General features: G+C 34.2%; 1 protein-coding gene and 1 long non-coding RNA gene across 2 annotated transcripts; both read left to right on the top strand.

Moving 5' to 3' along the window:
• Positions 1-39: 39 nt before the first annotated feature.
• Positions 40-1,588, top strand: LOC127876498 (uncharacterized). Its single transcript, XR_008047897.1, has 3 exons — positions 40-332; positions 1,194-1,349; positions 1,509-1,588. It is a non-coding gene; the product is annotated as an uncharacterized LOC127876498 (long non-coding RNA).
• On the top strand, positions 1,589-9,515 carry LOC127876473 (uncharacterized). The gene is made up of 7 exons (XM_052421785.1): positions 1,589-1,683; positions 4,092-4,279; positions 4,760-5,020; positions 6,427-6,535; positions 6,721-6,871; positions 7,809-7,910; positions 8,892-9,515. The coding sequence occupies exons 2-7, from the start codon at positions 4,277-4,279 to the stop codon at positions 8,950-8,952; spliced, it is 687 nt and encodes a 228-aa protein (XP_052277745.1). The 5' UTR covers positions 1,589-1,683; positions 4,092-4,276; the 3' UTR covers positions 8,953-9,515.
• Positions 9,516-23,234: the final 13,719 nt, after the last annotated feature.

The raw sequence follows: 23,234 nt of genomic DNA on the forward strand, positions 1-23,234 counted from the left end.
ATGATTTTATTTATATTCGTATGTTCTAAAGTAACACAACTGGCAAGAGCCTGTTTGAACCGTCAGTTGTGAAAGCCTTAGACGATTGGAATGTTGAGGAAACGTCGTATTGCGATTGTCCACAAGGTCGAGACCCGAATGATCAAGGAGGGCCATATAGTCCCAATTGTTCGCTATTCACGGATATGGGTTGTAGGAAATATTTAGAAACTAAATATAATAAATGCGTTATAATAAAACGAAGGGATGTACACAGCTCAAAGCGTATACGAGAAATTGACCGGATAAGCAACACCTTACCAATCGTTCAACAAGAGCCACGCATTTTAAAGGTGAGATTACACAATGCCTAATTACATTGCGCACTTTCAAATATTTCTCAAAAGTATTATTCCAATATTGATATATCTTTTACTTCCCCACGTGTAAAGGGGAAGGTCATGTACATTTGTCATAGTCTGTCCTTCCGTCTGCCTTTACGTCGTTCCGTCCTTTCGTTTGACCATCGGATGTTGTGCCACGCGTGGCTCAAAGTCTTGCTGCATCAGTGATGAAACTTTACAAATATTTAAAAAAATCTGCAAATATCCTTTCTCTAGGACAGCGTACATACAAAATATATAATTCCTCATTAAAATCGGACTATTACATGTCACATCAAGTTTCAATGTGGACCTAAGAACAGCAACTGATATTTGTTCAATCATGAGATTAGCAAGACCGTGAGAATTCTAAGATACATCACAAATAGGAGTCGCCGAGGATAGGTCGCCGTGGCGTAGTGGATATGGTGTCCGCCTAGCGTTCGGGAGGTCACGAATTCGATCTCCACAGTTCTTTAAATCTCCCCCAAAGACACCGAGTACTGGTTCCAGTCCCAGGAAACGGACTCGAGAGCGCTTCAAATAAGCCTTAGGCTTTCGATGCAATCGAGCGTAAATAAATAGGTTTAAACTAAAAATAGGAGTGTGCACATGTGCAATGTTAGACAAATTTTTAATGATATTAATTTAAGTGTGTTAGTTAAAAATATAGAATAAATGGAATTGACGGCGTGTTTTGGTACTATCAATAATACCTTAACATATGGATGTATTTCATAAGTGATCTATATGCTGATTTGGTTGTGATTCGTGTCAGATTATTCGTTAAGCAGCAATAACAAGTTTCATATACGAGTTGTTATTTTGTAGCAGCGTTCAAGTTTGGATGTCACCATCAGCGAAGACGAAGCGAGACATTATTGCACCTCAGTTATAGAGGAAACGTCAGCAGCAACACTGGGATTATTTGAATTTGCAAGTGAAAATATGACAGCCGTAATTTCTGACTGCACATTTGATGTTCATGTATGTGTCTAGTTCAACTTCATCTTTAACTTTAAGAATAATGGCGTTGCACCCTCCAGGTTTCGGAATTCCTTAACTGTTTTCTTATGATTAACTTAAAGCGATTTTCAACAAAACATGATCACAATATTGTATGGTTCTTTTTTCATCTGTTTCTAGATGGGCAATGATTACACTTTATCGAGACCTCACGTTGAATCCGTAAACATCGTGGTTCGTTATATGCTAGAAAAAGACCCTGTATATGTACACAACAATACTGCTCTTGTCACAGAGTATTTGAAAGCTTCATGTTTCAACAACTGCAGCAACAATGGAATTTGCAATGATCAAGGTATGGAAATAAAAAAAGTGTGATATCGCGGAACGAAACTCCATATCCCGGACCAAAACTCCATGTTCAATTAACTCACGTGATCGTAAAGGAAACAATCGATGTCACAAAGCAGCGATGGCACTTTTCTGAGGCCCATGAGCTCAAGTTCTCGAGCCGCTATTTTCGTGCGGGGCTGATATGACCTTTTGGCCCATCTCCCATGGCTCATATAAATTCAAAACTTGACATGCTTTTTAATTACACCATGCTCTTTAATTTCACATGTATATCATACCAAACTTTATATTTCGTTGTTTCCTTTCCTAAGTTAATGATGCTATGTGTACGGACGTGATTTCACATGCCCATGCGGATGAACCTATAATTTTTCTCTTTTGATTATTGTTTTTTTCTCTTATTCAATAAGCTAAGGCATGTTTGTTCGTTAAGTACGGCAATAATTTCATGATGATTCCCGAAAGTAGGTATGAGCACATAGTCGTAAAAGCACTTGAATACACAGGGAAATGTCTCGATTTTTGTTAACTATATACTATATATACTAACAAGAGATACCACTAGTTTTTTCAACTTTCCAGTGAAAGCAATTTAAATAACAAAAACGATTTATTTTCTTTGTTAATGTAAGCTCAATCACCGAAAAAATACGAACTGTAACGTAATAGTTGATGTTTTTTCATAAACAGACTGACATTTTGCGAAAAAGGCAAAAGCTATCAAAATCGACACGGGTTTGCAACACAAGATAAACACGTAATACCCCTGTAAAACATCGATAGGCAGCTATTTTGTATCATTTATACCATATGCACTTACAAAGTAGCAACCTTGTGAACAGATCGTGCGCGTGTTATTCATGACTTATTGATTTAAACTATTTATTTTTAATAGTTTACCATCAACTTCAGTAAACTTTTCAAAAGTTGGCCATACTTGTTGCTGTTGTTTACAATGATCTCCTATACCCGGCTTGTATGTAGTTGTCATACGTTAAGCCGTGAAGCAATATCGTTCGGTGGCGTTCTTTTACAACAATGGCGATTGTAGCTGTGCAAAATAAACGAGAAAACAATATGTTTTAAAACCAGACGAAATCATAGTTAATGGTCAGATAAAGTAATACGCCTGCGAAATAATTCAATGTTTTTTTCAAATACCATCGGAAATCGCACGCAATCGTATGTCTTAATGCTTTTTCACGGGTGAAATTAAGAAAAATAATTGTTGCAAACCTGTGTCGACTGAATTTGTGGCTAGTTGTATCCCTTGTTAGTATATATAGTATATAGTAAAAATCGAGACTTTTCCCTGTGCTTGAATACGTCAGTTCGCCCATGAACACATGGTAAGGTTAACTAAATCTCCGCGATATGACCTAATATGTGTTTAAAACAGCAAACAATATCCAACAAACGAATGCATTATATGTGCACTGATGTGGCTCTGTAATTGCTATTTGAAAATTTTATTAAATATGCAAATGAGAAAGCACGCATACGAGCGAGTTTCACAGATGTCATACGGCTATTATGCTGTTTATATACCATAGTCGCTACAAAGTTTACAAATGGCAGGTTCGAAATAGTTCGTTTTTTTTACACTCATGATCGCATTGAAAGTTAATTATACACGTTTTAATTCGCAATTTATTTACTGAATCACGACAAATATCAAATACAATACAGAAAATGCATAGTTGTTTCATTGATCTATAAACATATAATGGATTGATTATAACTGATTTGAAATTAACGTTTTTAAACTTTTATTAAATCTTTTTCCAAGAATATGCTGTCCTATTTATAGCTGAACTTCCTATACCTTTATCAATGATAATCAGCGAGGTATGCCGATTAGAAAAATCGAGCTATCTCTATCGGACTGGCTCGGTCTTTTACATAGGTCGCCATTGTGAAGAATTTTTTCATGGTATGATAAATCGTCAAAAACGTATGAAATGTAAAAGTAGATGCTATATTTCTGTAGTCTTATGAAACAATTTCCATGTACTATATAAATCATAACTATACATATATTATACATATACAATTATGAATATCAATATTGCATACGATTTCTGCTTGTTATTATAATGTTATTGACCAGATGTTTAGATTTTCGCTGAATAGCACTCGTGATTATTGTTGCAAACTGCGAATTTGTATATGCTGAAATTATATTCCATTTGAAAAGTCCTCAATCTAAATGGCAGAAATCACATTCATAGTGTGACCGTTGTGAGATTCATATTTAAATTGCAACTCTAACCGAAACAAAAGGAGATCGTCTACTGATCGATTATACTAAACCAACGTAATCATTAAGGTACATTATTCGTGTTTCATGCATTATATTCACATAACCGTCTATAATGTCTACACGCGTGTGTGTGATACGCAATTCAGGGGTCTGTGAATGCTACGATAATTTCCATGACGGGGACTGTAGCATAGACGAACGTACACGGCTCGTCATAACAGATGTAGAAGGAGATGGTTTCTGTGCTTTGGAAGTCGATGAGGATTGTACATGCTTCTATCTGTACACTTCAAAAGTATTACGGAACTATAATTGCCGGATCACAGGAAACATGGTATAATTAGAATAACTTCTATTCCTTTTAAGCCTTCTTCAACTTCTAGTTTAATAAAATAATAATTATAATAATAATAATACTAATAATAATAATAACACTTATAATAATACAAAAAATAACACTAATTATACTAGTAATACTACCACTACTACTATTACTACTACTACTACTACTACTACTACTATTACTTCTACTACTACTACTACTACTACTACTACTACTACTACTACTACTACTACTACTACTACTACTACTACTACTACTACTACTACTACTACTACTACAACTACTATTACTACTACTACTACTAATAATAATAATGATACAAATAATGATAGTAATATAGTAATAATAATAATAATTACTTCATGTTCAAACTGACGAGTAGCGATTCTTGCGTCGTATAATTGATTTAAATCAATTTAATAAGATATATTGTCTGCACATATTCTAGCACACAACGATTGTTTTATTCAGACATTTTCGGATGGCACGAATAAAGCAATGGAACGACAGGTAGTGCCCGGTGTTTACGAGGATGCATTCACTGCATACTGTTGCATTCCTGACGAACGAAGCAAGAGATCAGCAAACAACGACAACGTTTTCACATGGACCTTTTCTCTGTCCATCAGCAACAACGGAGAATCATACAGTCTAGAACGAAACATAGTCGTCTATACTCCGCGGTGTCAAGACCGGGTACTCAACACACAACAAATTCAATTTCGTTTAAAGGTAGATATTCAACATATTCAAATTTATATACAGAATATTTCTGCTTTATTGGAAGTGCGGAAGTTAAACTAACCATTGTCGGTGTATTAAAATGTGGAACCAATGATTTACTTTCATTTCAATGGATAAATATATTTTTTATAAACATATTTACTATTTTGTCTAAGATATTGATATAAAAATATATTAATAGAAACAAATGCAGGCGAAAATGAATTTTTACATGGCCTGATATGAGGAGGGCCAAAAGTGTGATATCGCAGAACGAAACTCCATATCCCGGACCAAAACTCCTTGTTCAATTAACGCACGTGATCGTAACGGAAACAATCGATGTCACAAAGCTGCGATGGCACTTTTCTGAGGCCCATGAGCTCAAGTTCTCGAGCCGCTATTTCCGTGCGGGGCTGATATGACCTTTTGGCCCAACTCCCCCTTTGAATAATGTCTATATATTGCATGTGTCAATATACGAAGCACCAAAAACGAAAACATGCCTAGTTACATGACCGTATATGGTCCGGGACAAAAGTGCCATATAACAGACAAAAAATCCATATCCAGAATTTACAAACGCGATCTCACAATCGACATCACGAAGCAACGCGAGCGCATTGTTCTTTTTTACTGTATTTTCGCTATTTTGTAGCGTCGTTTGATACAAAAATGAAGTCATTGTTCATGCTTTGATTGCAAATGCAAATCTAATGTGCAAACAACGCTGCGCAAACTTTTATGGCAACATTTTGTTCGTTGAATATTACTAAACTATGTGATCTCCACGGGAGGCGCTTGAAAATATAATGGATAAAATATTTAAATTCACATGCAAAGTTTATACATAAAGCAAGTAGTTTCGGGAGGACATATCGACCTTACGTTGCAACATGTCTACGAGCGAGCGTTCTTGTGTCGATATTGATCTGCCGAACCGATATCGCCATCCGGCTCTATTTACCCGGTGAAAAATGCTTTAAAATTATACGATATTGCTTACTTGAAAACGTTATTATTATATTGAAACAAGAACAACATATATACTGATTATGTTTCTGACGAAAAACACACAACAGCATATTTTTTCTAATACAAGATCCTAGTAGGATCCGAACGAATGCATACATAAAACTGCGTTTTTAAACGGGAATTTAAAACATAAAAGTGCCGTTAAGGAAAAGTTCGCATGTACAATACCGAATAAGCCGTCAATATGCATACTTAACTATTCGATATTTAAAACTTAAAAAATACTTAGGATACCAGATGCTTTCGCAATCTTTATCATGTGTCAGTCAGTTGTCGAAAATGTCTAATTACTATTGAAGGGGTTTTATCATTGAAAACTAACAAGGCATACTAAATATTAACATACATATTTACGATGCCTCATTGCATTTGTATTTTAGTCACATTTCTGTTACATCAACTCCGAATGTGTAGCGGAAAATACATCGATGACAAACGATGGATGTCACACGTGCAAACCACAGACTAACCAATACAATTGGACGAACAGTACGTACGTTTTGCATTTCCTGTCACATGTGCGATTAAGAAAACGGTATAATTATATATATTTTGTTTTTCAACGTGTGATTTGTTCACCATTTTCTGCCAGTTGAAAATTTTTATTATAAACTTTAATTATTATTTTTCATTACTCATACAGCTGTTTTATAAACTGTATCATAATTATTTAGGTTGTGGAGATTCAAATACCGAGGTTGAAACTCAAACGAATGATGTGACGATTATTGTAACAGTTGTTGTAGCAGCCCTGGTATTCATTCCTTTTATTGTCGCATTAACTTGTTGCGCGATCAAAAGGTATACAGCTCGAAATCGTCGCAGGTATTTTGGCTACTTTAATTAAGATTTGGCTAAACGTGTATATTTCTAACGCATTGCAGTACGCATCGGATTGCTTTATCATCATTTGGAAAACTGTTAATATACAGCGCGTTTATATTATATTTGTCTGTTTCTTTTCTTTTTGTACAAATATTTGTGCTTATTTGTTATCGAAACATGTTACTTACACGTCCATTTAAGCTGTCACGTCAAATCCAATTCATTTGCACACAGTTTGCCTTTTTTAAACATTTATTTACTAAGATAACATAACAGCCATGGTCAAAGGTCACTATTTGTGACGGATCATGATGTCAACATGAGAAACACTAGGAATATTAAAAACTCCATAAATGTGTTCATTACATAAAGTCTTGTTCTAAACCTGGGCCCGTATTCACCAAACAATTCTTAGACTTAAGTCTAAGAATAAAGAAAATTCTTTAAATTAGAATATTCAATAATTTCTTTAATTTTGAGTCAAACTCTGCGGTAAACATTTCTATCTATATTATTCTTCATAAAGAACATTTTGTTAATGACATAATCACCAGTGGAGGCCTGTATATATTCAAACACTGAACACATTTTTCTTGGTTCTAAGTCTATTCTTTATTTTTAAGTCTAAGAATCGGTTGGTGAATACGGTCCCTAGTCTTAAGTATTTAAGGCACGTGACCGATTTCAGGACAATACACACAATTGCCATTCAGGTTAGAAATCATTGAAGCAGGGGTCACCACACAGAATGGTCAATCAATAGCATGTGTGGATTATACCTTTCGAAAGGCAAAGAAATTTTATATAATATTATATCGATTAAATTACTCAATGGATAATATTAACCAGGGCATTAGCAACTTTATTTTCACAAAGCACACATGCCCGTTTGCTTACTTCTAACTCGTGAATATATGTAAAGTTACGTTTACTTCAGACTTAAAGCAATGCAATATGAACACATCGTCCTGCCATATGTTCCACCAGATACTCCAAGAGACATTTTCGTACCAGACAACATTCTCCGAAATGAGGGCAGGTATGAAACATAATTATATAACTGTGCCTTAAGTGTTTTATTAAAATGTGAATTAAAGTTGAAAAAGACAAGAAACGCGGACATAAACTTATATGTCATTATTGTAAAATACTATTTAAGCATCGAACGCCGATGTCGTTTATGCATTAATTAGGCGTTAATTTTCCAGACATTTAACTTTCAGATTACATGCAGACAAAACATTATTCGATCCTTTTCATGACAACAAAACAATAATAGATGCAATTTTAGTAGTCAAAATACTACAAAGCATTTCGACGTACTGGTGTATGAATCTCGTTTGCGTTAGGTACGGTTTGATCTTAGTCGAAGAACACATTGTTTTTCGCACCAAACTATGACATTATTTCGATTAATTTACGAATAGAAACGTCGTTAGATTAGCATTAAATAATTACTTTATACCGGAACTTGTTATTAAAGGGCCCGAGTTATGCAAATTATATGTATATTCAGCTTTCGTTAAACATTATTAGCATATGGAAGATAAATACATAGATTTAGCAAAAACGTAGCGTTGCAACTCAGTTTCCGTCTGTAACAGATGTATTTGCATTTTTTCTTACATTCTCTCCGCTAAATTCGCCCGTATCCGCAATTTTGTTTGTTTAGGTTTGAATTAACGTGTCCAATCATGAAAATGTTTAGGTCGTTTGCGTACTTTATCGTACTCGACCCAAAAAATAAAAATCGCTTTATTGTTTGTTTTCAACCGATTTTCAGTTATGTCCTCAATAAAAACACGTTTTCTTACGATTCTGTCCATATATATATATATATATATATAACGATGGACTGTTACTTTAAAGGTAATTTGCATTCAAATAGTCTTGTTTAGTATCACTTAATTAGGAATTATAATATTATATTAACCCATAAACGGAAACGTATGCTATTTTGCATCTCACTTGTGGGAGAATTACATACAAAATTAATGTTCTTCTTTATAATTACATCTAGGCGTCGAAACAAGCCACATCAGGAGATAGCACTTACTGCTTCCGACAACGTACTCTTCTGACGAGGACTATTATTGACACATGAAGACTGTGTGGGTCTAGATGCGTTCGTGTCACCATGCTGCACATGAAAACATTGTATATTCAAAAACGAGTCTGCATGTGAATAAACTTTCGATTATGTGCTTTTCCTTTTATAACGTCTTTTTATAATGTTTACCTATTTTGACCTAAGCATTATTCGTCTACTTTTACATCACGGAAAGAAGAATATGTCGCCATAATTTCAACGTCATCTGTCATACATTTTTTTAAAGAATGGATTATTGCCAATTTTAAAATGTCCATTATAAAACAAAGGCGTATTAATAATATTTTCTACGTCATGAGTTTTTACATCAAAAGTGTTAATAATAGGATAATGATGCAATCCAAAATTCATTTTACTCGTATTCTAAATAATTCAAATATACTGTACGCCATTTTTACAAAGTTCACTTACCTTTACCATGTATTGTTTAAGAATATTACATTTGTTTTCGCTACATGAATAGGAGTAGGGATTAAATTACGAGTGCGAAGCACGAGTGATTTAAAACCACGCATCTAAACTTCCGGTCGTGGGTTATTCGACAACAAACTATAACGTACACGAATTATTTCGATTCTAACACGTTTACTAAAGATTAATACAATGTATCTTATTTTCTTGTGTACGCTTGTATGTGAAGTTCCGCCCATAAAAATAACTTTCGGCTGTTCTGTCGATCAGATCTCTGCCCTCAATACCAGCCAAACTGGATGGAAAAAAAACGTAAACAAGAACAACAACAACTTGTGTAAACATACATGTTTACATTGTACACTTTTAAGAGTGTTACAGCTACAATAATAACAACACTGTATATGTTACAATAAATTGGAATAAATTAACGATACTGTACAGGAATCAAAGTACTGACAGTACTGGTGTGACGATGCTTTTGAGAGGATGGATATAAAAGCATCAAGTTAAGTTTATCTACATCACCACAATCACCACAATTGTGTATGTTGGTACGAAAAAAAAATTTGGTACAAAAAATTTGCGAAAAAAATTTGGGTATGAAAACAAATTTGGGTACGAAAAAATATTTGGGAAAAAAAAATTGGGACCGAAAAAAATTGGGACCGAAAAAAATTTGGATACGAACAAAATATTGGGGATGAAAAAAAAAATTGAGTACGAAAAAAATGGGTACGAAAAATTTTAGGTACGGAAAAAAATTGGGGGAACGGGAAAGTAGTACCTGTGCGGAACTTGACCCACACTCGCACATTTTCGGCCCTTTCCGTCAAACATCAGATAAGTTCCTCGAAGGCAATAGTATGAATACACATTTCGGAAGCGGTAATGCGGTCCTACCTACGCGCGTCAAAATGTAAGCGAAATATGGACACGAGTCTGTCAGGAATGATTGAATTAACGAAGAAAATCGTGTATTGATGTAAGTTTTTTTAAGAAATGTGCAGAAAATAAATTAAACAAGAGCTGTGTTTGTGAAACACAATGCCCCCTGCTGCGCAGCTTTGAAGCCATATATTTTACCTTTGACCTTGAAGGATGACCTTGACCTTTCACCACTCAAAATGTGTAGCTCCATGACATACACATGCATGCCGAATATGGAATTGCTATCTTCAATATTGCAAAATTTGACCTTTGACCTTGACCTTGAAGGATGACCTTAACCTTTCACCAATCAATATGTGCAGCTCTATGAGATACGCATGCACGCCAATATTGAAACAATTATGGCCAATGTTAAAGTTTTCGGACAGACAGACAGACGCTTTATATTTGAAATTTGACCTTGAAGGATGACCTTCACCTTCACCTCTCACAACTGAAAATGGTCAGCTCCATGAGATGCACATATATGCCAAATATCAAGTTGCTATGTTCAATATTAAAAAAGTTATGGCCATTAAAGTTTTCGGACGGACGGACGGACTGACACACTGACTGACTGACAGTTCAACTGATATAGGCCACCCTACCGGGGGCATAAAAAGCAATGGCGATATTTTTCTCAGCCACATACTTGTTAATAGTTTGATATCACAAAATGAAAATGAAAGTAGAACTGTCAAAAATGACAACCTGTCAACGTGTTGTTTTTGCTGGCACGAGAGGGCGATTACACTCAATGTGTTCACATTTTTACCATAGGCTTTGTCAATGACCTTTATAGTATGGGTAGCTTTGATATTATTTACTGCTATCATGTAACTGCATGATTGTGTATATGTTAACAATACTCAAAGCATAAATAATGATATAAATATACTGATTGAGCTTATAATAATCTGAGAACTATAGCCAGGTCAATTAAGGACTTAAAATACAATTTTGTGTCCTGATTTCATGAAGAAATGACCATGCATGTCCTAGATTTCAAATTCAAGGCCCTGGTGTGACACATTGGTAGCATTACCGTTAAACTGTTACCAAGCTTATGAAGTTAGTTTTTATTGAACTATCTAAGGAAATCTAAATCAGGCACTGATTTTTCTTGTTTTAATACAGTCATAGATCAGTTGTGGCCTCTAAGTAATGACCAATTTTTGCTTACTTGTCACACCCTTAAAACTTTCCACACGTCTATAATAGCAAATCTGGATTTAGGTGATCTTCAATGGTACATTTAAACTTTAGCTCTGTTACAAGAGTGCTGGTAAAGTCCAGTCACATATTTAAATCTAGGCCATGTCAAAATCAAAGTGTCAAAGATAAAGGAAAGATGCGTTCATTAATTATTGTCCAGTTGTTTACTACTGCTGTAAGTTTTTATATAATATGACTAATGAACATCATGTGAGAGAAAATTCACATTATCATTGTATATCAGGTTTAGCAGCCTTTTAGATAACAAAGTTTGCTAGTTTTCAATGTCGCTTCTGGGGATCAAACCCGTAGGGCTTTTAGGAAGATCCTAAAATTTTCGATCCCTCGAGAGCAACCAAACCAAAAATTTAGTCAAATATTGCCGATTCAGTTTTTTGAGTCGGTTCATGAGGGATAATGGAGCTCGATTCGTCATTGTCGGCTCTGGTACTACTTACATGTACCCCGGGTACTCTTAAGTATACTTACATGTACCCTGGGTACTCTAAGTATACTTACATGTACCCTGGGTACTCTAAGTATACTTACATGTACCCCAGGTACGGTAAATAAACGTAATTGTACTCGGTCCATATTAGACTGTACCCGAGTTGTATTCGCGCCCAAAATCCGATGTCTTCAAGCGCGCAACCGATTATCTTAAACACACTTCTCTTCAAAAAACACTGCATCAACATGCTTTTTGAGTATGTGTTCCGATAATATAGAGGCCATTCTACAGAAAATGGACATAAATGTGCAGGGCTTAACACTAAGGCACGTCCGAACGACATTCACTGCCTGTACCTTGGTCCGGGCTAGCCAATTGTCCCAGGAACATGCCGGACCGGTCGTGTGTATTTTGGGCGGGATTATATGTTCTATATCAATAAACTGCGTTTTAAATAAGCTTTTCAGAGATGCAAAAATCTTAATACAGTACGATCAGATGACAATTAAATCCCAGAGTGAGTTCGGAGACAACAAACGGATCGTATCTCGAAATAGATTCGGAACCCCCTGATTGCAATCAAAAAGAGGCCGACAATTCAGAAAATCCCTGGCGGTTTTCCTGGTAAAACACGTCATGTACCTATTTTTAAACGGAATGCCGCTACACACAGTTTTTGATTGGTTTCCTCGAAGTGACGTGTTTTCTCAATGAAAATACGTTTGAAACTAAAAGCCGGGATCGCCCAGGATCGTCCGGAATGATGAAGGTATTAAACTCGACATGAACACAAAGTAACTATAAAATTAATAGTTATTTATCAATTTTAAATAATTTTAATTTGTTGTCATTATGGAAAAGTTATTCCATCCTTTAGACGATTAATAAATCCATTTAGAGGAAGATAGAGACTTTATTTAGATTAGAAGTGTTTTGACAATATTTGTTACGCAATTCAATTAGCAAATTAAACTAATATTAATGGTCGATCCCGGCTTTTAGTAGAGAGTTAACCCTGTACAATTGTTATTACTGTTCAGCTGGTTGAGATTAGATGCAGTTAATGATGTTTATTGGTCAGATTCAGTCCAGGCATGGCTGTTACTGTCAGAAGACTGTCATTGCAAGTGGAAATTTCCGGTCCTACTAAATGCTGCTAAGACGCGCAAAGACACACAAAGACGTACAAAGACATACACAATACTCATTATTAATCAGAGCTCCGGATATATTTTTTAACATATAGAGTTTTTCACTCATGACTTTTTTAGCTGATGAGAAAAATACAAAATGAAATACTTTTCTTAAATCTTTGATTTTGTATTTTATAAAAAAATATACATGAACATGCAAAAAACATGTATTATTAATAAAGAACAACTACTCTTGTTTACATAAACATTTGCATTTTGAAATGGCTGATCAAATAATCCGAATTGGTGCATTGTTGGTCCAACTGATAATTGCACAAAATGCGTATGCCAATTTGTATGATGATTTTTTTTCACTCATCAAAAGTATAATTCATGCGTATTTGGAAATTTTCCATAAGTATTTTACGCAAATGCGCATCTTATCTGGACCTGTGCTCTGTTAGATTTTAAGTCAAAAGCATCTTAAACTTTTTATGCCAGGATGGATTTTAAACCATGAAACAAAATAGTAATATTTGATTTGATCCCCTCTTTGAATAAGGCTTATTTTAGTTAGATCTTATTGTTTTCCATAAACATTTAGTTGTTCATTTAAACCTCAATTCGCTTAGAATGTGATAAGATGAAAATTGTTTCATGAATAAATGATGAAAATAATATTTGTTCAAGCGAAATAAATAATCATTTTTCAACAAGAATTTTTTTTTGAATGGTTATTACTGGCATAAAATATTTCACAGCCTTTTCACAGTTCATATCTCTTTTATAACCAATTTAAGATTTTATTGAAACAAAATATGCCTGCAATTCCCTAAATGGCATTGTTTTCACAATATTATTGATGCAAATGTGGTAATTATTTAGCTTCAATCCACTATTGAAAACATCTAACATGTGCAGAAAAATTATGCTATTTTGTTTATGCATGCAACATAAAATACATGTACTTTTTATTTTAACAAATTGGAAATCATATTGATTATTATGGTGTGATTGATTGTTTGATGAATAGAATACTGGTTCTAGCAACAATGTTGAGAGAAAAATTATTTTTCTCTTAACAGACATCATAATTGCTTGACAAGGCTCATTTATTGTTGCTATAATGTAAGCCTTGGACGTTTAACTGTTTTACGTAATGTTAACAAAGTATTCTAATGTTATTATTTTTATTTATGTTGTTTAGATGTTATAATTTACTTGACAATGTTTTTATTGACCATATTAAAACTAAGAAAACAGACTACATGTCGTGTATTTATTGTCCCTTACTGGTGAAACCGGAGGAGACTTATGGTTTGCGCTCTGTCTGTCAGTCTGTCAGTCTGTCAGTCCGTCACACTTTTCCCGATCCTGCGATAACTTCATATTTTTTCATGAAACTTTAAGTATGGACAAATGGCAGTATGGAGATAATTCCCGTGATTTTGTGTTGTTCCTACGTCAAGAATTCTGATTGCTATGGCAACAAATAGACTAGAAATATTGCTGAAAATAGTGGATCCTGTGATAACTTAAAAACTTCTTCATATTTTTTCATGAAACTTGAAACATGGCCAGATGACAATATGGAGATTATGCACGTCATTTTATTTTGTTCCTTCCTCAAGAATTCTGGTTGCTATGTCAACAAATATACTAGAAATATTGCTTAAAATGGTGAAATTTAACCGGTAGGAGACTTCATTGCTTGGCAATAGTCTTGTTTCACTACCTTTCAGCATATTCACTGCCCATTTGATTCGTTTATTAGTTGTTTCCTCTGTGTTTTGTTGCTTAATGTTTGTTATGACAATGCTTGAAATATCCTTGATACGTTTTGGCTGTGGCACTTCGCCAATATCATCAAATTCCTCGTCCAAAAAACTTGTCATCGTCAAGTCCAAATCCTGTTGTTTCACGAAGAAAATCGTCCAGTTCCTTGCATGTACTTGTGTATTTCTCAAAGATTTCAAAATTGAAAACGCATTTAATTTCTCCACTTGTCACGGATTGAATCTAGAACTTTTTGACAAGTCCATCATGGCTTGTATCGATAACTTTCCAGTTATCATTCGATCCGCGATAAAAGCACACTGCCCCGATTCGAACTTCAGACATTTTAGTATCGGAGCAGCAGATAAACACCGTGGGAAGTTGGGTCAATTTTACGCATTTGTTTTCAAAGCGTAGTATTTTTCACGTGACTTTCATTCATAAAACACCGGATTATTACGCTGGTGGAAAATGTATCGGCATGTTTTGCTCAGTTACAGCGCGTGCTTTCAGTGTATAAGCTCCGCCCATAATTATTGCAGAATAACCCACAGACGATTTTCTTCTTTGTTTAGATGAAATTTGGCACGTGCCGTGTTAGAATTAATAATAACAAACTATTTAAAGAAAACTGAACTTTACATACGCTGTATGGACAATGCCAATTCGACCTTCAATATAGTTTATTTAACCAAACGCACAGCGTAAGAACGATGCACATGTTCTTATTGATTATTCAAATACTTTGATGATAGTTAACTTGCTATACGGCCATCGGCCCTTGCATATACTTAAACACATACACAATGCATATAGTTATAATATCAATGTGATTTAATAGTGGTACAGCAATTGTGCAAGTTTACATTATTGTACATCTTTCGACGGCATAGTACATATACATGGCAATATTTCGTACAATATTTTCATTACGCGCGGCAATAGCGTTATTAAATTTGTTGATTGTTGGCTGATTGTAAAACATGGAAGGACTATACTTTTCTCGCAGATCTTCATAGAAAGAACATACAAGTAAGAAACGATATTCGTTTTAAATATAAGTCTTGCACAAGTGACATAACCTTTCGTTTCAATCTAGATTTGTGTATCGCCCACGTTCAATCGTAAGTTGATGGGATGTTTTTCTGAAGCGGAAATATGCATTTCTAAATTTTCGAATTAAAAGGACGTTAAGGTACTTTTCCCATTCAAAATATTATTGAGCTTTCATTAATGATCGTCTTTTGTTCGGATATTTGGGTCGTGAAACAAATGTATCCCAGACAAAGTTGGTCATGACATGTACATCTAAAATTCTTAGACAATGGTCAATGTAATTATTTTAATAACGAAAGACTTTGATAATACACAATTACTGCATTTTCCGTTTTGCGGATGAGAATGTAAACTGGCAATTGTTTGTCTATGTAATGCAACAATACTCATAGTCCACTGCAAACGAGTACTGGCGCCCTGCGACGTGTTTACATGTAAATGTATTTCCGATAGTTCCCTGTGTCCTTAATATATAATATATCAACATGGTCTTACCAAAAAGAATCTTTGGTCCGCGTACGTCAAATTCCAGAAGCATTAGACGTTATAATAACCACAGTTCTAGGCCAGCACGGTGCACGTGTCCGCGCATGCGTCGTTGTAGTCTTTCACACATGCAATGAGGTTGGCATAACCCTCGCCTGGGGTTGGTGTGGATCCTGAATAATGTATGAAATACTGAAAACGCTGCAGTTACCGTTCATTTAGATCAACACATGGGTTAATGAAAATAATGTATAAAGTTTACAAATCAAATGAACTGACTAATTATATAGCTCAGAATAGTGACAGTGTTTATACGTACATAAAGAACCAACCATTCACCCAAATGGGAAACTTGGTTCCACAATCGCCATTTTCCACAAACAATGAGGTAGACGGAAAGTCCGAGATGTACCACACTCCTGGTTACAAAGGGTAAACATCCTGTGAGTATTCCCCCGTTCCAATCATTATGATCGGGTGACCTGTGTCCATGCCCGGTATTTCAAGGAGACCATTTTACCGGTAACAGGGATATGTAAAATTTGCTCGTATCATACTTTCAAAGTTTTAGTAAGATAACCAATAACAATTTAATTCTGTATTTAGCCATTACCGCGCCGACATATATAACATAATTAATCATTTGATATATATAAGCATTTTGAAGTAAAACAAAAACAACAAAACATGTTAAAGAATGATGTTATGTATATCAGGACCTACATAATAAATATATTATTAATGCCCGTTCTAGAGGGCCAGTTTGCGAGGTGATAAATCAGAATACTAACATAAGTCCGAGTGGGCATACGTTCGGGAGGGATTATGTTTCTTAAAAAGTGATGTATACGTTTTATATTCGGAGTTCTTCTGTTTTTGCAATGAAGTTACTTTCTAATAAAATATATACATGACATATTTTAAAACATATACCACTGTAAATAAAATGCCCTTTCTTGTTTTATATGAAAAACATAAATATGTAATGTTTGCCTTTAAACATGGTAAATAACATACATTGACATGTTGATCTCATTACTTTAATTCACATGCATATGTATATTATCAGATGTATACCGATTTAACATATAATAGAACCTTGATACCATGTTTAATGTGTACAAACACGATTATTGTTTTTTTGCATATGAGGTTAATCACCCTTTTTGATAACGCATTAAACTACAAATACCTTCTATAGTCGGACAAATTGCCCTAATATATTGGATGTCTGATTTCAGATGTGGACCTGAGTAAAGTTACCACGACAACATCTACTGCAACTACCGGAACGACAACCAGGTATTTGTTTATACAATGTATCGACATTTGCCTAATGTGTTAATATTGATTGTATGACAGATAAATGATTTATATTTCGATTTATTAAATTCTATTATTTTATAAGCTTTTTATATCTGCTTATGCTAAGAACAGGTTAGCAACATAATTTTAGTGTAATCAGTCCAATTACATTTCAGATCCGAATTGCGACTGCTCAAGCTTTAAAAAGGCAACTATAGCCTTGGGAATGATATTGGGATTGATGGGATTGGTGGGTTTGGTATGCGTTATCTACATGATCTGGCAATGCAGCGTCAATCCAACGAAGTAAATATTCCATATTTCAATTCTTTATTAGTTTAAATAATGACATTTAGTATTGCCTAATTATCTGTGGTCCAACATATCTTTATAACTGAATGTCTCTTAAAAACATGGCATTCATGGTGTGTGGATCCACGTATTTTATTTTGTAATTTTGCCTTTTAGAATGGACTTAAGCATACTCTGTTACGCATGGCATAACTATGGGATGCCTGCAATATTGTTATAGTTGCAAAACTCCCCAAACACAATTACTGCTGTACTGGAAATAATCATTGTAAAACTGGCCCAAAATATTATACGCGCGAACCACTTTACTATGCTGGAATGTTGTAGTTTTACTTTATCTAATTCAAAGAATGTGAACGAAAACTGCGCTATGTCATCATTTAACCTTGAAAATCAATTATTATGACCCAATTTCAACTCACGATGAATTATTTGAAAATCGATATGTTTATTATATGCTTTTGTCATTCATTCTATCAGGGTGATCGGAAACACTGCTGGTGCCGTTTCGAAATTTGTGATAGAAATAAGTTAAATTGTAAAATCTGTGAGTATTGGACAATGTTGATTTAATACGTGACGATGTCATTGTTTCAGGTTAGAACAAATGCTGATCCATTGGTAAGTAATTGTTGTCTGCAAAGCTTGTGTTTTGTGCTCCAGCTCATTCTAAAGGTATATGCTAAAAAAAAGACAATATAAATTTGTTATAACATTCTAACGGCAAATTTAACATAACATACCACATAGTTCACCCACTTTAGACAACATGTTCCAGGTAATGTATGTGTATGATCGGCGTGTTGCCTACACGTGTTAAGAGTATACATTTATTAGGTCTGTGTTGCGGCGGTCTTGTCAAATCAATCGAGGCCAACATAAACAACACTAATATTCGTTTTATTATTTACATGTTAAACACAAGAAAAATGCGTGATTTAACAATGTCTGAAATGCATGTCAGAAGACTTAAAATTCCTAATTATAATATTGGCTATTTTTCCGATTCCGTATTACCATACTAATTGGCTTATTTTCATATTGTCAATTTTGTCAAAATGTTCGACACAAAAACGAAAGAGACTTCGCATAACGGAAAATGATCCGAAATATCTATCAATATCATTGCTCTGTGTATTATATACCGACTTGATTCGATGACGTGCGTGCATAGTTGTTTCCTATATCGTCGATTTGGATAGGCGACTTATTACAATTATGTGTCTATGGCTTCGTAACCGAGTTACCGACAAACTTGAGAATACCGTTCTCTACCCCACCCCTCCCCATCCAGTCCTCCTCCCACATACACACTCCAATTCCTTTCAGTTTCCGTACACAAGCTATATTGTTTGTCAATTCCCTTTTCAGAATGCAAAGGATGAGACGTTGGCTGAAAAACATCCAAGATCTATGTAGAGGGAAACAACAAACCACCACATGATACATCAATGTAGAATGCCAAACAAACAACTCTATAATATGTAATAGCAAGTTTGGATATTGCAGTTGTCATACAATGAGAACAAGGTCATCATCTTTTATAGAAAGAAACCGCATATATGTAATATCATATTAACTGTAACATGTAAGTGTCATTGAATTTGTAGAATGTCGTAAATTCAAGCAATTCATGTTAATTAACAGTTTCACTTTGTTAAACTTGTTTTAAAATTTAATAAAACATGACAAAATAAATGGGATGACCACAGCGTGTTACGTTTATAATGTCGATGTAGCGTTTTTGTCAACAAATCAGTAAAAGATCCGTAAATGATCTAAATCAACGAATACTTCGTACAAAAACGTAAAAAGGTAATAAAAGAGAACACATAAACAATCAGTGTTCATTTTAGCAATAGCCAAAATTTCAACGCTATATTATGTCTGGTTATATTGATTAAACGAGATACAAAATGCTCGTTTATATGTTTTTTGTGGGACATATATTACATTTGAATTTCCCGCCACGATATCCGAACATTTAAGGGCGAACGCGAGATTGGCTTCGGATAGCGTCGGAAGCATTACAAAGTCTTCATAGTATATTATTAACTTGTTTACATTAAAAAGGTCATTCTTTCGATTTCAATTATAAGATTATCTTTAATAAGTGTATTATTTCAAACAGCGTACTGTATTGCTTTGTAGGTGTAATTAAAATGGTGCGTATGCAATCGCGTGAACTGACTCTTAAAGAACTGCGCAATATAATTCTTATAGTACCGTGATAATATATTCTGTAATAGCTTGCATAAATTATGCAAATTAACACACACCGAATGAATCCGATCCTGACTCGAATTCATTTGTAAAACGAAATAATAGTACATCATGAAACGATTTTTAGATTCTAAAATGTTGCAGAATGTTTGTATAGTAACATTTTTACACCAATGTTACTTGTTTTAGGGTCTTACTATTGAAGTTTGTATACAGCATAATAGCACTGGACAGTGTTTACGGATCTTTAAGTGGCGACTTGCCGAATACCTTTGATAATACATAATACGAGGATGCAATGAATACATTTGCTGTAGTGTGCCCGTAGTGTGAATGGTTTATCTGAGGTTTGATTCCACATATGAAGCTAATCTGATTCTCGAAATTGATAAAACATTTATTTACGCGCTTTCCCACGAAACGTTACGTAATAACCATTTACGTTTAAAACATTGAATACAAGAGCTCGGATAAAACAGCAGTCCCCAAACTGGTTAATGTTGTTTTAGTAAGAACATTATTTACGTTATTAACCTATATTAAGTACTTTTAAGTAATATGCCAGGAAGCAGAGTTTAGCTTTCAATTATTTATGTAACTATAGCAACGACAATTTTACGGGCACTTTGACGGACCGGGGGTGAACCTATAGTCCTTGCCGGTTTCACCGATAGGGGACTAATAATTGTGTTTTTTTTTCTAAACGAAGGGAAATAAATAATAACAAACTATTAAAAGAAAACTGTACTTAACTTACACTGGAAGATGCTTGACAGGTTCTTTCTTTAACGCTAGGTAAACGAGTTAAAGGGTTTGCTGATCTAGGACAATAAAAAATCTGCTTTAAAATAGTTTAAAATACCAAACGCAAGACAGATGCAGATGTTCTTATTGAGTAGTCACGCAATTTTTTTGTCAATTCATGGCTTACAAAAGTTTTTTAAGCCGGATCTGGTTACATACAATAAAACAATTCATTGAAATTCTTTACATTCTACATATATCGTGTTTGCGATATTAGACAATATGTGTACAATAGAACACATAAAGACGGCTTTCAACAACCGACACAATAGTGCAACCACGATAACAAAGCACTATTATTCGCAGCGGAAATGAGATGTTCGAGTTTTTCATGATATGATAATCCAAGTTCTTCAATGTTTTTGCTTTGGATCATGTGCCCATCACGGACAAATAATATAATATAGTTATATAGATCAATAAAAAAGATAAATCAATAAGTTAAATACGCTATTTTAAATATGACGGGCACAAGTATTCAACTAGTGATTTTTTTCTTCCGTTAGTTTCCAATACATGTATACATAATACAGTTAAATTATAGTTGTAGTATAATAAATTATTATAGTTCGATGATATTATTGACACATTTGCTGCTGAATATCAAAAAGTGCTTAATATTTGACCCGACCGTTTTCTAATTTATTCAAATATTTTTTAATCAAGGTAACACATATAACCAAATCAGACAATAATAACACGTGTGTTTTATTTCCTGATCATAGAATCTGATTTGCAATACTGAAAAACTTGTATCTTGAGAATATGTGATGAAAGCAACAATAATACATTTGCTTTTTGAGTCACATTATAAAGAGGAAAAATACGTTTATTGAAAAAACAAACGTTTACATAGTTTAATGTGTTAAATGACTGCTAATATCGAGTACTTTTTTCTCTTACGAACATTTGTTATAAACGTACTAAACATTCGTTATATCAAATTACTGTAATTGTATTTAAACATGTAACGGAATATCTTATTAACAGGACTGGAATCGTTTACATGATAAGGAATGACAATGTTATGTATCGTAATACATTTTGTGTAAAATAAGATCGCAAAAGTTATTTCCCTTGAAAAATATTGCAAGTGAAGGGGCACACTTCTAATATGGTTAATATATGTACATCAGTAATGCAGTAGTTTATTCCTTTTTACAATGCGAATGAAAAAAAACTGTCACGTGACCACAAAAGTCAACGTCAGTAGTCATTTTTGACAACAAACAGCCGCGCAAGGTAGGTTTTTTCCAATATCTTTGCTGATCATCCTCTGACTTTCATACGACCTAGTGTAGGCAATATGGCATGCATATAGATTTCGATCGGTATATCACGCGTTTTGTGTGTTGCTCTGGTTTTCGAGAACACTTCGACACAAATTTCCATTTAAGAAGCAAACGTCAGTAGTAACATTACAAAGAGTCAGTGTTCTCGAAAATTAACGAACACAGAACTCTCTATGCTTTACCGGACGAACATATATTACATATGTCTATGCATAAACAAACACAAATATCTACCGGATAATAAATAAATGTTTAAAGAGTGAAAACAAATATGGCAAACGTCAGTAGTACGTTTAGGAATGGCAAACGTCAGTAGCAAAAATATGCAAACGGCAGTCGACGAATAAATGCAAGCGTTTAATTTACTGAAAAACATGTGAAACAATATAATTTATGTTAATTTAGATTTAAATTAGATATAACAAGTTAAAATTGATGTCATATAATGCACGACATATATAAATTCTGCAACAACAAAAATGAACTATTGTTAATAAAATAATATGCAATGTTATTGATTTGTGACTTATACTATTTTACTTGTTTGAACATTTTCTGTAAAATTTTAGTATCATTTAAAGGATGTCTAAGATGATTTCTGTGTATCGTCAAAAGTGCTAAGGTTGTGTTGTTTCTTTCAGCTTAGCCTCATGTATATGCTTTTGTCGACGTAAACAACAACTGCCTCACCAGCCGCTCGAAAGGGGAGCACACTCAAGTTTTTGTTTCAAAACAGTTTAAGGTACTAGTATACAATTTGTTTACTCACGCTCGATTGGTCATTGTCGTCTCGGGTACTACTCACATGTACCCCGGGTACACTTAAATATACTTACATATATCCCGGGTACGGGGTTGT

This window comes from Dreissena polymorpha, chromosome 4, assembly GCF_020536995.1.
Source record: "Dreissena polymorpha isolate Duluth1 chromosome 4, UMN_Dpol_1.0, whole genome shotgun sequence".
Classification (NCBI taxonomy): domain Eukaryota; kingdom Metazoa; phylum Mollusca; class Bivalvia; order Myida; family Dreissenidae; genus Dreissena; species Dreissena polymorpha.